Genomic DNA, 15,137 nt, shown 5'->3' with positions numbered 1-15,137 from the left:
AGGAACCCTCTCGGGCGGGCTCAAGTAGCACTTCAAGCCCATTCAATCTCTGTGCAGCTCCCACAGGCAGCATTAAGAGTTCCTCTTGTCTGGGTCCCAGCAGGATCGGGGCCCTCGAAGTCACTCGGACCCGGCCCACCCGGCCACCTGGGACCGCACTTTTCAGCAAGTCGCAACTCAGCACTAGACGGTGTAGAATTCTCTGTGTGGGTCGGTGTCTTGTCGCACGGGCCCAGTATCGGGGTCCTTCACTGGCATACATCTGGTGATTCAAATCTCGCAGCACGTTCATTCCGAGCGTCACTTCCATCCCTCTTCTAGGGGGGTGATCCACCAGTACTACCCCTTTCTGCCCCAGCTCTTGACCAAACATTTTTAGTTGCATCCACACGATCCCTTTGACTGACAATTGACCATTATTTGCAGCGGTCAGTCGTATCACTCGGCCATCCTCTGGAATCACTAGTCGACTGAAGTATCTCTCATATACTTCTAGAGGCATTATAGTACATTCGGATCCCGTGTCAACTAAGCACCTCATCTTCCGCCCTTCAAACTCTGCTTCTATCACTGGACTACATGCAAACAAATCTTGTTCATTCCGTCGAGGGCTTTGTGTGGGTGGGGCCGCTGCTGCTTGCCCTCTCATGGCAGCGGCCGGAAGTTTAAAGCCGGCGACGGGGTTTCTGGGGCTGTAAGCACCCGGCAGTAACGCGAGATGTGTCCCTGGCGGCCACACTTCCAGCAGGTGATTGTTCCTCGTGGGCGAGGGCTTGACTCATTCTGATAGGACGACCTGGCCATTTGCGGGGTCACCGTTCCAGGGGGTGGGGCAGGAGGTTCCCGTGAGGGGGTAGAGGCGGGATCAACTGTCAGTTGAGACAATTTCAGCTTCAACTCCTTCACCTCAGCACGCAAAGCTTGTACCACGCTTACCAGCCCCTCTCCCCCCGACCCTGATGACACACCTTCCTCCAGCTGGGCACTGTTCACTGACCCCTCGGGAACATAGGCTGATTTCTCTTCCCTTTCCACTGCAGCTCGGTAAATCTGCCAGAAAGATAACTCTGGTGCAACCCGGGCCATTTCCAACAGCTTGTCCCGGAGAAGTCTATGGGCTAAACCGGTGATGAATTGGTCCCGGAGCAAGCGGTCTACCTCCCGGAACGCCCCCATGGCCCCCGGGTCTAGTCGCTGCATCTCATTCAACATCTCTTGTAAAATATTAGAGTACTGCATCAGGGACTCACACTCTCTCTGGGGACGATTAAAGAATAGGGACCGAAGCTGGGCCACACGCGCTCGGCCCCCCAAACTCCCCTCTAACAGTTCCAAAATCTTTTCTAATGTATCCCTCTCTGATTCTGGGCGCACCATCACCATACGCCTAATATCACCCTCCAGTGCATTTAATGCCAGCTCAGCGCGTAACGCGGGGGTCAAATTACACATGCGCAGAATACTCCGGATTCTCTCAGCCCAATCTTGCAACGCCATATTGCGCCCATCGTATTTCGGCATGTGCTGAAGTAAAGCTCCTACAGGCACATACCCTCCCGGAGTCGCAGCGGCTGCCAGGGGAACCCCAACCCCCGAGGAGGATGCGGATACAGCGGGGTCATTTCCACCCTCGCCTCCGTCCATGACAAACACTGGATCCTGCCGACTACGCCAAAAATGTAATGACCAGAGGTCCGAATAAGATCCAGTGAGTCACAAACCAAGACCAAGGCAGAAATCTCCAACGGTATTTACTCAAAGGCAAATTAATCAAGGTAATATGGAGAATATTAAGGCAGATGCACCCCAAAGATACACTAATTCAGCAGCAGCTGAAATCACTGTGCCACTCAAAGGTCTCCCGAGAACTGTATACTACAACAGACTAGTAAGAAATTTACCTAACAGGCAACTAAAAACAGGAACAAGTGTAAATTGAATGTAGTGTTATTAAGGGAGCCCCTGGAATGGCACATTGAGTATAACTTACACCACTCTAATACAAGATACACCTCTAAAGTAACAATTTAACACTCTGAGCAGAGATACCCGGGTATCTATAACTATGGTACAGTATCCTGAGATGGATTTCCTCTCAGGCAGGAATCCGCACAGGCTGCAGCCAGTTCATATTTTCAGCGCCAATAAGTTACAGCAAACTCCTCTTGTCTTGTCGGCCGATGCCGAGCCCAAACGCCGGGGACTTAGTTAGTGGTCTCACGATGTTGTCTCTGCTTCTGTAGCTCCTAGGAATGCTTCCACGACAATCCGTCCGTCTCTGTATCAGCAGTCTGTCCAGACTTGTTCCTCCACTCAATGCACAGGGAATCCACAGACTTCCAAATACGTACTGGGTTCTTAGCAAAGTCTCCGTCTTTACTTAGATAAAGGGTTAACTCCTCTCCAGGAAATGTTAGCAACACAAGTCTCTCACAGAGTTAAACAAAAGGTTAGCTCTTCTCCAGGGGAACGTTAGCCACAAAAAGTCTCTCACAGAGTTAAACAAAAGGTTAGCTCCTCTCCAGGAAACGTTAGCCACACAAGTCTCTCACAGAGTTAAACAAAAGGTTAGCTCTTCTCCAGGGGAACGTTAGCAACAAAAAGTCTCTCAAAAGCTTCTTTTCCTCCAAAAACACTTGCAGTAAATCCACACAGTCTCTTTTTAAGATCTCACAGCAGCTTCTCCTTTTCTTCCCGCCTTTTCTCTCTCAGCTCTCACTTCTCACTTTCACTTTACACTCGAGACACTAGACCCCACCCCGCAGCACACATTGTCTCTGGGAGGTCTGTCCTCTGCGGCAACAGGCAAAAACCACAGGGTCCTAGTGCCCTCTCAGTGGGACTACAGTTCACCCTCTTACACGGTCACGTGGGGCCGCCCATTACAGTAATGAATATGCGGCTCCACCCCTATGGGAGGTGGAGCCGTATATTCATGACTGTAATCGGCGGCCCTGCTCTTTTACTTCCTCCAGATGTTAGTCACATCCATAGGAAGTGAGAGTGAAGTGGCGCTGATTGGCTGCGTGGTACATGTGACATAACATCACACGATCCTCAGGAGACCCGACCCCAGCACCAGAGGTGACTACAGGCTTTTACTTTACATGCATATTGTAATTGAGAAGGGGTTATCTAAGTAGTGGCCAGCACCTTTAACCCCTCTTCTGGGATGTAACTACTGTGCACTCTTGGCCAGTGTCTGGGCAGGCACTGGTGGTCGAGCTCCATGGCAACCAGCTGTGCACTATGAAAGCTCTTATTGCAGGAGAATGACAGCAGATAGAAAAAGCAAGTCAATTGTACACTTGCTTATGTTCATGTTATATAACCAATTAAAGGCAATTTCACAACTTGAGATTACTGCTTTAAGCTTGATCATCAATAGGTCGTGCGCCCTGCTAATAAATATGATATATACTGCACAGAGCTGAGATACTTACATATAAAGATTCGTTGAAAAATTATAGTGATCATAAACCTAATTATAAAATTGGTATATTTGTGGGCAGTCGTCAAAGAGGAGGGTTCCACACTGTATTGCTCTAGATACCCTATGATTTTTGTTTGCTGTTTTGCAGATAGAACACATACACTCTGGTTTATGCCCCCCGTAAGCTCGGCGGTGTCTCCCATGGCACCAGTGCAGGTGGCATAGGGCATGTGCACTGTTCTGTTCTCTGTGGTCCTACACTCACATTCCTGGCATGTGTAGTAATAACTTGTGGAGCTGCAGTTAATTCCACAGCAAGCGGACTGTAAACAGAGATATTTTCTTTACCAAATAAGGATTTCTTAATTAATCAGTATCTTAGTTACAAATGTTCATCACAGGGATAATCCCAATGCCACCTTTCACTATGGTACAGTAGTTGTATCTGCTTTATGTGCATGGTCTGCATGGTACAGTAGCATTGCTCCTCAGTATTAATATGTGCGCATTCTGTATACCTTCGCTGTAACTAACCATGGATCAGTATATCCAAGCAGAAGTTACTCAATAATGGACTTTATAGCCCTTCATGTGTATGCACATCCGCCATGGGTACAGGGATCCCTGACCAAGTGACATGTTCAGTTTATGACTCCCAGCCCTCAGTGATTTCCATAAAAAGCGATGTATCCTCTCACTAAATTTGGGCATGAGTGGAACATTCACAAGAATGTCTTGAATCTGCGCCCTTGGGAGGGAGAGGAGGAGGGGGAGTTCAGGAGGAGAGGCAGAAGACAGTGACTAGAGCAGCACAGTGTCCACTGGTGGAGAGCAGGCACCTGAGGGGCTCCTGGCTCTAGAACTGCAGAGGGATTTCATTCACCTGGTCTCCATACAATTCCTTTGGCTTCATTTTGTGCCAAAAAAGGGTCATTTATCCGTGGACAATAACTACTCTTTATTGTTCTTTTTCCATCTCAACCTTGTGCTCTAACTATAATAATCAGCCATCATGTCCAGGGTGGCCAGGTACAGGCGGCAGGTAAGCGAAGACCCAGACATAGACAACTTGTTGTCCACCTTGTCCCCGGAGGAGATGGAGCAGCTGCAGAAGGAGCTGGATGCCGGAGACCCTGACGCTGGGGTATCCGCAGGTCTTCGAAGGGACCAGACCGAGAGAGCATCAAGTCAAAGGGAGGCGGAGAGGGAGAGCAGGAGACTGGCACAGGCACAAGCAGCATCTGAGGTAACGTCTATTTTACACATAACGGTTTACATAGACTGTAGACATGACACAGATCAACCTCATAAATGGCTGTGTTTGCTTGAAAAATAAAATATCTCAAAGTTAACGAGCTATTTATCAATCTCTCACCATAACTCATAAATGACTTAGGACATTTTTAGAATATGGCGCAGTTTTCATGTTCATCTATGTGTGACCAGTTGACAAGATTACCAAACTAAGTAAAAAGTGCTTCTTGTATAGTGCCGTCCCTGTGACGTATTTCTCAGTAAGCCGTATTGTGGTACGTGATGTATTATGCTCCACTAAATCTGTATCATCCTTTTCTTTTGTGTCAGTAATGCCTCAGTCTTCAGGTTTTGTGAGTTTTTTTTAATTATTATTCATGTATGATGAAAAGAAAAAAAAAGCATTTTTCATCATTGTGTTGATTTTTAATCATTCACAAATTTACCTATGCTAATATATATTAATAATAAACTGGTTAGTTTGGTTATTGCGTGATGATATGCTGCTTTTTTCTGTACAGAGTGAATCATAAGAAGTACTAATTGGGGTTGGAAGCCCAGATCTGCACAGGGGCCCACCAGGGGACTCCCCTGTTACCCTATGGGCCAGTCCAAGCCTGAATTGGTGTGAGTTCGATACATGAAAACATAGATAGAACATACACACGTGGTCAAAATTGTTGGTAGCCCTTGTTTAATGACAGAAAAATCCACAATGGTCACAAAAATAACTTGAATCTGACAAAAGTAATAATAAATAAAAAAAACTATGAAAATGAACAAATGAAAGTCACACATTGCTTTTCAACCATGCTTCCACAGAATTTTAAAAAAATAAAACTCATGAAATAGGCCTGGACAGAAATTATGGTACCCCTTAATATTTTGTTCCACAACATTTTGAGGCAATCACTGCAACCAAACGATTCCTGTAACTGTCAATGAGACTTCTGCACCTCTGGACAGGTATTTTGGCCCACTCCTCAAGAGCAAACTGCTCCAGTTGTCTCCTGTTTGAAGGTTGCCTTTTCCAGACGTCATGTTTCAGCTCTTTCCAATGATACTCAATAGGATTTAGGTCAGGGCTCATAGAAGGCCACTTCAGAAGAGTCCTATGTTTTCCTCTTAGCTATTCCTGGGTGTTTTTAGCTGTGTTTTGGGTCAATATCCTGTTGACCTGCGGCTGAGACCAAGCTTTCTGACACTGGGCAGCACATTTCTCTCTTGAATCCCTTGATAGTCTTGAGATTTCATTGTACCCTGCACAGATTCTAGACACCCTCTGCAAAGCAGCCCCAGAACATAACAAAGCCTCCTCCGTCTCTTTGATTTGTCATCAATTTTCCTCCTGCGGCCATGTCCAGGGAGTTTGGCTACAGTCCCATGGATTTCTGAATAATATGTGCAACTGTATTCACAAGAACATCAAGCTGCTTGGAGATGGTCTTATAACTTTTACCTTTAACATGTTTGTCTATAATTTTCTTTCTAATCTCCTGAGACAACTCTTTCCTTCGCTTCCTCTGGTCCATGTTGAGTGTGATACACACCATGTCACCAAACAGCACAGTGAGTATCTGTAGCCCAAGATTGTAGATACCTGTGATGCTAATTAGTGGACACACCTTGATTTAACATGTCCCTTTTGTCACATTATTTTCAAGGGTACCATCATTTCTGTCAAGGGCTATTTCATGAGTTTTAATTTTTTTAAATTTCGGTGGAAGCATGGCTGAAAGCAATGTCTGACTTTCATTTGTTCATTTTCATAGATTTTTTATTTATTATTACTTTTGTCAGATTCAAGTTATTTCTGTGACCATTGTGGGTTTTTGTGTCATTAAACCAGGATTACCAACAATTTTGACCACATGTGTATACATGACACATGGAGGTGACTGGGGCTTGAAGGCCTCAGAAGATGGCACAGTTTGTCATTGTTCAGTAGTGTGCAGTAGTTGTCTCTGATTATTCCAGTTTAGGAGGTTACAGGTATATACCAATTTTAGCAGATCTGTCCCAATATGGGAAAATGAGGGAGTGTTTGAATATTACCACATATCGTTTTACAACACATAGCCCCGCCAAGCACGCACCAAACACGTCACCTAAATCATTGATAGATGCATATTCCACCTCTGAGGCCTCTGCATCTGCTCCTTTAATACCCATCATGACAGATGACGCATCCAGACAGCTCACCTGTAAGTTGCACTTTCTAACTACTTGCATAGCAGTCAAGAAAACAGATGACCATGCTTACATTGCCTCCTCTTAATTCTTTCTTTCTCCTGTATCAGCAGCTAGACATAAGTTGATGGAAACCCATCTAATAATAGATTTGCCTCCTGAATCTATTAGATATACAGTAGGTACGGAAAGTATTCAGACCCATTTAAATTTTTCACTCTTTGCTTCATTGCAGCCATTTGGTAAATTCAGAAAAGTTATTTTTCTCGCATTAATGTGCGTACACTCCGCACCGCATCTTGACTAAAAAAAATCAGAAATGTAGAAATTTTTGCATATTTATTAAAAAAGAAAAACTGAAATATCACATGGTCATAAATATTCAGACCCTTTGCTCAGACGCTCATATTTAAGTCACATGTTGCCCATTTTCTTGTGATCCTCCTTGAGATGGTTCTACTCCTTAATTGGAGTCCACCTGTGTTTAATTAAACTGATAGGACTTGATTTGGAAAGGCACACACCTGTCTATGTAAGACCTCACAGCTCACAGTGCATGTCAGACCAAATGAGAATCATGAGGCCAAAGGAACTGGCCAAGGAGCTCAGAGATCACACACAGATCTGGCCAAGGTTACAACAGAATTTCTGCAGTACTCAAGGTTTGTAAGAGCACAGTGGCCTTCATACTACTTAAATGGAAGAAGTTTGGGACCACCAGAAGTCTTCCTAGACCTGGCCGCCGTCCAGCCAAACCGAGCAATCGTGGGAGAAGAGCCTTGGTGAGAGAGGTAAAGAAGAACCCCAAGATCACAATGGCTGAGCTTCGGCGATGCAATAGGGAGATTGGAGAAAGTTCCACAAACTCAACTGCAGCCCTCCACCAGCCGGGCCTTTATGGCAGAGTGGCCCGACTGAAGCCTCTCCTCAGTGCAAGAAATGAGATATGAAAGCCTGCATAGAGTTTGCTAAAAAACACATGAAGGACTCCCAGACTATGAGAAAAAAGGTTCTCTGGTCTGCTGAGATGAAGATAGACCTTTTTGGTGATAATTCTAAGCGGTATGTGTGGAGAAAACCGGGCACTGCTCATCACCTGCCCAATGCAATCCCAAAAGTGAAACATGGTGATGGCAGCATCATGCTACGGGAGTGTTTTTCAGCTGCAGGGACAGGACGACAGGTTGCCATTGAAGGAAACATGAATACCGCTAAGTACAGAGATATCCTTGAGGAAAACCTCTTCCAGAGTGCTCTGGACCTCAGACTTGATTGAAAGTTCACCTTCCAACAAGTTCACCTAAGCACACAGCTAAAATAACAAAGGAGTGACTTCAGAACAACTCTGTGACCATTTTTAACAGGCCCAGCCAGAGCCCTGACCTAAACCCAATTGAGCATCTCTGGAGAGACCTGAAAATGGCTGTCCACCAACATTCACCATCCAACCTGAAGGATCTGGAGAGGATCTGCAAGGAAGAATGGCAGAGGATCCCCAAATCCAGGTGAGAAAAACTTGTTGCATCATTCCCAAGAAGACTCATGGCTGTACTAGCTCAAAAGGGTGCTTCTACTCAATACTGAGCAAAGGCTCTGAATACTTATGACCATGTGATGTTTCAACTTTTCTTTTTAAATAAATTTGCAAAAATTACTACATTTCTGTTTTTTTTCAGTCAAGAAGGGGCGCAGAGTGTACATTAATGAGAACAAAAATGAACTTTTTTGAATTTACCAAATGGCTGCAATGAAACAAAGAGTGAAAAAATTAAAGGGGTCTGAATACTTTCCGTACCCACTGTATATCTGCTCTTCATGCCTTCAACATGGAAACAAAGCCAAGCAGCCCAATCATTTATGAAAATATAAGAACTGTGCTGCAGAAAATTGGCAGCAAGTCCTCTGGACTGATGAGCCGAAATGCAAAATATCTGTCTTTAACAAAAGGCAGTTTGTACATGGGAGGCCTAGAGACGAGTACAATAATAATAATAATCTTTATTTATATAGCGCCAACATATTCTGCAGCGCTTTACAGTTTCAAACACAACAGTCATAACAACGTTAACAATACAATAATTAAAGCACAATAAGACGACCCTGCTCGTGAGAGCTTACAATCTACAATGAGGTGGGGGAGATACAAAGTACAGGTGTGTTATTTACAATGATGTATTTACTGTACAATGATGGTCCAGCCATCTTCAGGGGGTGCGGGATAGATGGAAGAATAATGAGTGTCATCAGTAAAACAGAAGCATAGTGGAGGTTCCTTGCAAGTTTGGGCCTGCATTTCAGCAAATAGAGTTGGTAATTTGGTCATGATTAATAGTGTCCTCAATACTGAGAAATTCAGGTAAATACTTAACCATCATGAAATACTATCAGGGAGGCCTCTGACTCGAAAGTACCTATACAGCAGGAAAAAAAACACAAACATACAGTTATATCATTAAGAACTATTTTGAGTATAATGAGCAAGGAGTCCTGGAAGGGTTGGTATTGATTCCACAAAGTTCTGATTCTAAAGGTACCGTCACACATAATGATATCGATAACGATATTGTTGCTTTTTGTGACGTAGCAACGATATCGTTAAGGAAATCGTTATGTGTGGCAGCGACCAACGATCAGGCCCCTGCTGGGAGATCGTTGGTCGCTGAGGAAAGTCCAGAACTTTATTTCGTCGCTGGATCGGCGTGTGTGACACCGATCCAGCAATGTCTTCACTGGTAACCAGGGTAAACATTGGGTTACTAAGCGCAGGGCCGCGCTTAGTATCCCGATGTTTACCCTGGTTACCAGCGTAAACGTTAAAAAAACAAACACTACATACTTACCTTCAGCTGTCTGTCCCCGGCGCTGTGCTTCTCTGCACTCCTCCGGCATCCTGTGTCAGCGCCGGCCAGCCGGAAAGCACAGCGGTGATGTCACCGCTCTGCTTTCCGGCTGACCGGCGCTGACAGTGCAGAGGAAAGCAGAGCGCCGGAGGACAGACAGCTGAAGGTAAGTATGTAGTGTTTGTTTTTTTAACGTTTACACTGGTAACCAGGGTAAACATCGGGTTACTAAGCGCGGCCCTGCGCTTAGTAACCCGATGTTTACCCTGGTTACCGGGGACCTCGGGATCGTTGGTCGCTGGAGAGCTGTCTGTGTGACAGCTCTCCATTGACCAAACAGCGACGCTGCAGCGATCGACATCGTTGTCGGTATCGCTGCAGCGTCGCTTAGTGTGACGGTACCCTAAGGATTTGAAGAAGCCTACAACCACAGGAGATCTGCCATTCTCTCTCCAAGATGTCTGGAACATCTTCCCTGCCAAGATCCTTCAAACTGTGTGCATGTGTACCTAGACTAATTGATGCTTTGATGCTGTTTTGAAGGCAAAGGGTGATAACAACAAATATTGATTTGATTTAGCGTTCTCTTTTGATCACTCACTTTGCGTTTTGTTAATTGATGACAAAAGCATTTTAAAGCATTCTTAGGCTATGTGCACACGTTCAGGATTTTTTGCGGTTTTTTTCCGGCCGTTTTCCACGGAAAAAACGCTAACAAAACGCATACATAAGCATCCCATCATTTTTAATGCATTCTGCAATTTTTGTGCACATGCTGCATTTTTTCTCCCAAAAAAAAGCATTGCGGTAAAAAACGCAGCACTTTCATTAATTTTGCAGCTTTTTCGCATTTTTGCCGCTATTTATTGCATTGGGAAGGTCCAGAAAAAACACGAAAAATCCGCAAAAGAAAACGCACAAAAAACGTGATAAAAACACAATAAAAACGCATGCGGATTTCCTGCAGAAAAATTCTGGTTTTGTTCAGGAAAATTCTGCACACTTTCTTGAACATGTGCACATAGCCTTACTGTGCAGCATTTTTTTGATACCTACCCAAAACTGTTGCACAATACTGCACATACACACATACAGTATATATATACTGCATAGATATACCCAATGGACAGTTTCATAACCGCATCAACTACATCCTCTGCCAGCAAAAATCAACAGCTGCCTAAAATTTTTGCACAGTACTGTAAATATATACCCACGATGGACATTCAAAGTAGCCATAGCTCCCAACTGTCCCAGATTCAACAGGACTGTCCCGCATCCCGTCAGGTCGGAGCTTTTTCCCCGCTTCTATATTCACCTCTCTTGAAGTCTTCATTGCTCTGTAGCTCCTCCTTGGGGGGCCCTCATCTCTCTTTTCAGTGACTAAATGACATTACATATTCATTGCTTCTTCCTTCTGTGTTTGGTCTCCCCAGGACACAAACTCTTATCTCCATGTTTGCAAGCTGCAGCTCTACCAATGAGCCACAGCTTAACATGCTGTAGATAGGAGAATTTGTTCATTTTGACCTCTATTGCAGGCAATTAACTCAGGAGCAGATTATACAGTGGGTACGGAAAGCATTCAGGCCCCGTTAAATTTTTCACTCTTTGTTTCATTGCAGCCATTTGGTAAATTCAAAAAAGTTCATTTTTTTCTCATTAATGTACACTCTGCACCCCATCTTGACTGGAAAAAAAACAAACATAAATGTAGAAATTGCCTTTCCAAATCAAGTCCTATCAGTTTACTTAAACACATCTGGACTCCAGTGAAGGAGTAGAACCATCTCAAGGAGGATCACAAGGAAATGGACAGTGTGTGACTTAAATATGAGTGTCTGGGCAAAGGGTCTGAATACTTAGCATGTGATATTTCAATTTTTCTTTTTTAATAAATATGCAAACATTTCTACATATCTGTTTTTTTTTCAGTCAAGATGGGGTGCAAAGTGTACATTAATGAGAAAAAAAATGAACTTTTTTGATTTTACCAAATGGCTGTAATGAAACTTAAGAGTGAAAAATTTAAAGAGGTCTGAATGCTTTCCGTATCCACTGTACATGTCCATAGAAATACATTCTATATATAGCAATGTATTTCTGTGGCCCCTTTATACTGAGGTGAAGAAAAAGATTTTTTTTTCTGTTTCTATAAGGGTATGTGCACACGTTCAGGTTTTTTCGCGTTTTTTTTCACGTTTTTTCGCGATGAAAGCGCTATAAGAACGCATACATATGCATCCTATCATTTAGAATGCATTCCGCAATTTTTGTGCACATGATGTGTTTTTTGTCCGCGAAAAAAATGCATCGCGGTAAAAAAAGCAGCATGTTCATTAATTTTGCGGATTTTTCACGTTTTTACCGCTATATAATGCATTGGGAAAAAACGCACAAAAAACGCGTCAAAAACGCATGCGGATTTCTGGCAGAAATGTCCGGTTTTCGTCAGGAAATTTCTGCTAGAAAATACTGACGTGTGCACATACCCTTAGTAATACAAATAATAAGCAATTACAAAATTGTCATTATTTTCTGTCAGACTCTCAAAGTCTCAAACAGTACAGACTGATTCTTAAGCTACTGAGCCACAAGCTCTGATGATGTATTAGACTGCCGTCACACTAGCAGTATTTGGTCACTATTTTACATCAGTATTTGGTCAGTATTTTACATCAGTATTTGTAAGCCAAAACCAGGAGTGGGTGATAAATGCAGAAGTGCTGCATATGTTTCTATTATACTTTTCCTCTAATTGTTCCACTCCTGGTTTTGGCTTACAAATACTGATGTAAAATACTGACCAAATACTGCTAGTGTGACGGCAGCCTAAGAGAGAATGTTGTGTACTTGATTGGTATTGCAGGCTCTGACTTCACAGGCAGTTTATACTGATAGGAATATACTGCTATGTACAATGTATATAAACATATAACCCAGACCCATTACCTCACACTTGGGATGGGTAACACTCTACTGAATATATAAACATACTGACCAACTATGCAATTATTAAACTGCGGCCTGAATCAAAGAAGTGTTGTTTCTTTTTTGTTTAAAAAGTTATAACTTTATTAATACAAACATTACACATATAATTTAAAATAGTGCCTCTGAACTGCAAAAAATCACAATAATGGCAGGAAAGCGCAAAAAAAATTACAATAGTAGCAGGGAAGCGCTAACTAACACTCCAAATGGAAAAGTTGCAAAACATTTTGGTTGTTAGTGTTTATAAATAGAGCATGCTGAGAAGATATCTCAATTCTTATATCAGATCAACTATCTTAAATTGTTTGCACAATATTTAATTTTTAGTCTTTATATTTTTTAATTGTTATCAAAGAACTTACTGGTACCACAAGAGTAATCCATAAAATGTGCAAAAAAGCTGCATCTTAATCTGAAAAATGTTGATATTTTGATATAGACAGTCTTATGCGCTTGATCTGAAGGACCATAAAAATGCTCACTAGATGATGCGCACTATATGCATCACAATATGCAGATCCGGTACATCGAAAGTTATTCTAACACAAATGAATCATAAGACCACAACTGTATCTGTGCAGCTCAAACCCACACGAAAATATGCAGATTTCATTAACAAATGTATCAACTCAGCAAGACTCGTGCACTTCAATGTTGCTGATAACATGGATCGGCCCAAACACAATAAATAAGCTGTAAAAAGTAAACAATACATATTACCTAAATGCGTGGAGCTCCCTGCTTACAGCCACATGGCACGCTAATCCTTGCCAGACCTCGACGCGCGTTTCGCGACAGCTTCCTCCTGGGGGCGCTTTCCTGCCATTATTGTGATTTTTTTGCGGTTCAGAGGCACTATTTTAAATTATATGTGTTTTGTTCGTTTTAATAAAGGTGTAACTTTTTAAACAAAAAAGAAACACTTCTTTGATTCACTGCGCAGTTTAACCCCTTCACCCCCGGAGCTTTTTCCGCTTTTTCATTTTCGTTTTTTGCTCCCCTCCTTCCCAGAGCCATAACTTTTTTGTTTTTCCGTCAATATGGCCATGTGAGGGCTTATTTTTTGCGGGACGAGATGTACTTTTGAAAGATACCATTGATTTTACCATGCCATGTAACAGAAAACGGGAAAAAAATTCCAAGTGTGATGAAATTGCACAAAAAGTGCAATCTCACACTTGTTTTTTGTTTGGCTTTTTTGCTAGGTTCACTAAATGCTAAAACTAGCCATTATGATTCTCCAGGTCATTACGAGTTCATAGACACCAAACATGTCTAGGTTATTTTTTATCTAAGTGGTGAAAAAAAATTCCAAATTTTGCTAAAAAAAAAAAAAAAAAATGTGCGATTTTCCGATACCCGTAGCGTCTCCAAATTTCGTGATCTGGGGTCAGGTGAGGGCTTATTTTTTGCGTGCCGAGCTGGCGTTTTTAATTATACCATTTTGGTGTAGATACGTTCTTTTGATCGCCCGTTATTGCATTTTAATGCAATGTCGCGGCGACCAAAAAAACGTTATTTTGGCGTTTTGATTTTTTTTCTCGCTACGTCATTTAGCGGTCAGGTTAATCCTTTGTTTTTATTGATAGATCGGGCGACTCTGAACGCGGCGATACCAAATATGTGTATGTTTGATTTTTTTTTTAATTGTTTTATTTTGATTGGGGCGAAAGGGGGGTGATTTGAACTTTTATATATTTTTTATTTTTTTCATATTTTTAATCACTTTTTTTTTTTAATTTTGGCATGCTTCAATAGCCTCCATAGGAGGCTAGAAGCATACATAACTCGATCGGCTCTGCTACATAGAGGTGAAGTACAGATCACCTCTATGTAGCAGAAATGCAAGGTTGCTTTGAACGCCGACCACAGGGTGGCGCTCAAAGCAATCGGCCATCAACAACCATAGAGGTCTCAAGGAGACCTCTGGTTGTTATGGCGATGCACTGCTGACCCCCGATCATGTGAAGGGGGTCCGCAGTGCGAGCACTTCCGGCCGCGCGGCCGGGAGCGCTAGTTAAACGCCGCTGTCAGCGCTTGACGGCGGCATTTAACTAGTTAATGGGCGCGGGCGGATCGCGATTCCGCTCGCGCTCATTGCGCGCACATGTCAGCTGTACAAAACAGCTGACATGTCGCGGCTTTGAGGTGGGCTCACCGCCGGAGCCCACCTCAAAGCAGGGGATCTGCCAGCTGACGTACTATTCCGTCAGCTGGCAGAAAGGGGTTAATAATTGCATAGTTGGTCAGTATGTTTATATGTACAATGTATGTATTTTTATTGTACAGGGAGAATAAGAGATTTTTTTCATCCTATAAAATTACTTAAAAATGATAGTGACAAACACTTGATAATGAAAACAATAATGGCATTTTTAAAGGGACACTGTCACCTGAATTTGGAGGGAACAATCTTCAGCCATGGA

The 15,137-nt window shown here is 42.9% G+C and overlaps 1 protein-coding gene across 1 annotated transcript in view; it reads left to right on the top strand.

Moving 5' to 3' along the window:
- Positions 1–4,236: 4,236 nt before the first annotated feature.
- Positions 4,237–15,137, top strand: part of LMOD1 (leiomodin 1) — a 42,612-nt gene continuing 31,711 nt past the window's right edge. The window contains exon 1 of the mRNA XM_069756421.1: positions 4,237–4,679. Within this exon, the coding sequence (XP_069612522.1) occupies positions 4,446–4,679 (234 nt within the window). The 5' untranslated portion in view covers positions 4,237–4,445. The remainder of the gene's footprint in view (positions 4,680–15,137) is intronic.

This window comes from Ranitomeya imitator, chromosome 3 (assembly GCF_032444005.1).
Source record: "Ranitomeya imitator isolate aRanImi1 chromosome 3, aRanImi1.pri, whole genome shotgun sequence".
In the NCBI taxonomy this organism is placed as follows: domain Eukaryota; kingdom Metazoa; phylum Chordata; class Amphibia; order Anura; family Dendrobatidae; genus Ranitomeya; species Ranitomeya imitator.
This window is presented reverse-complemented; position numbering and strand designations above follow the sequence as displayed.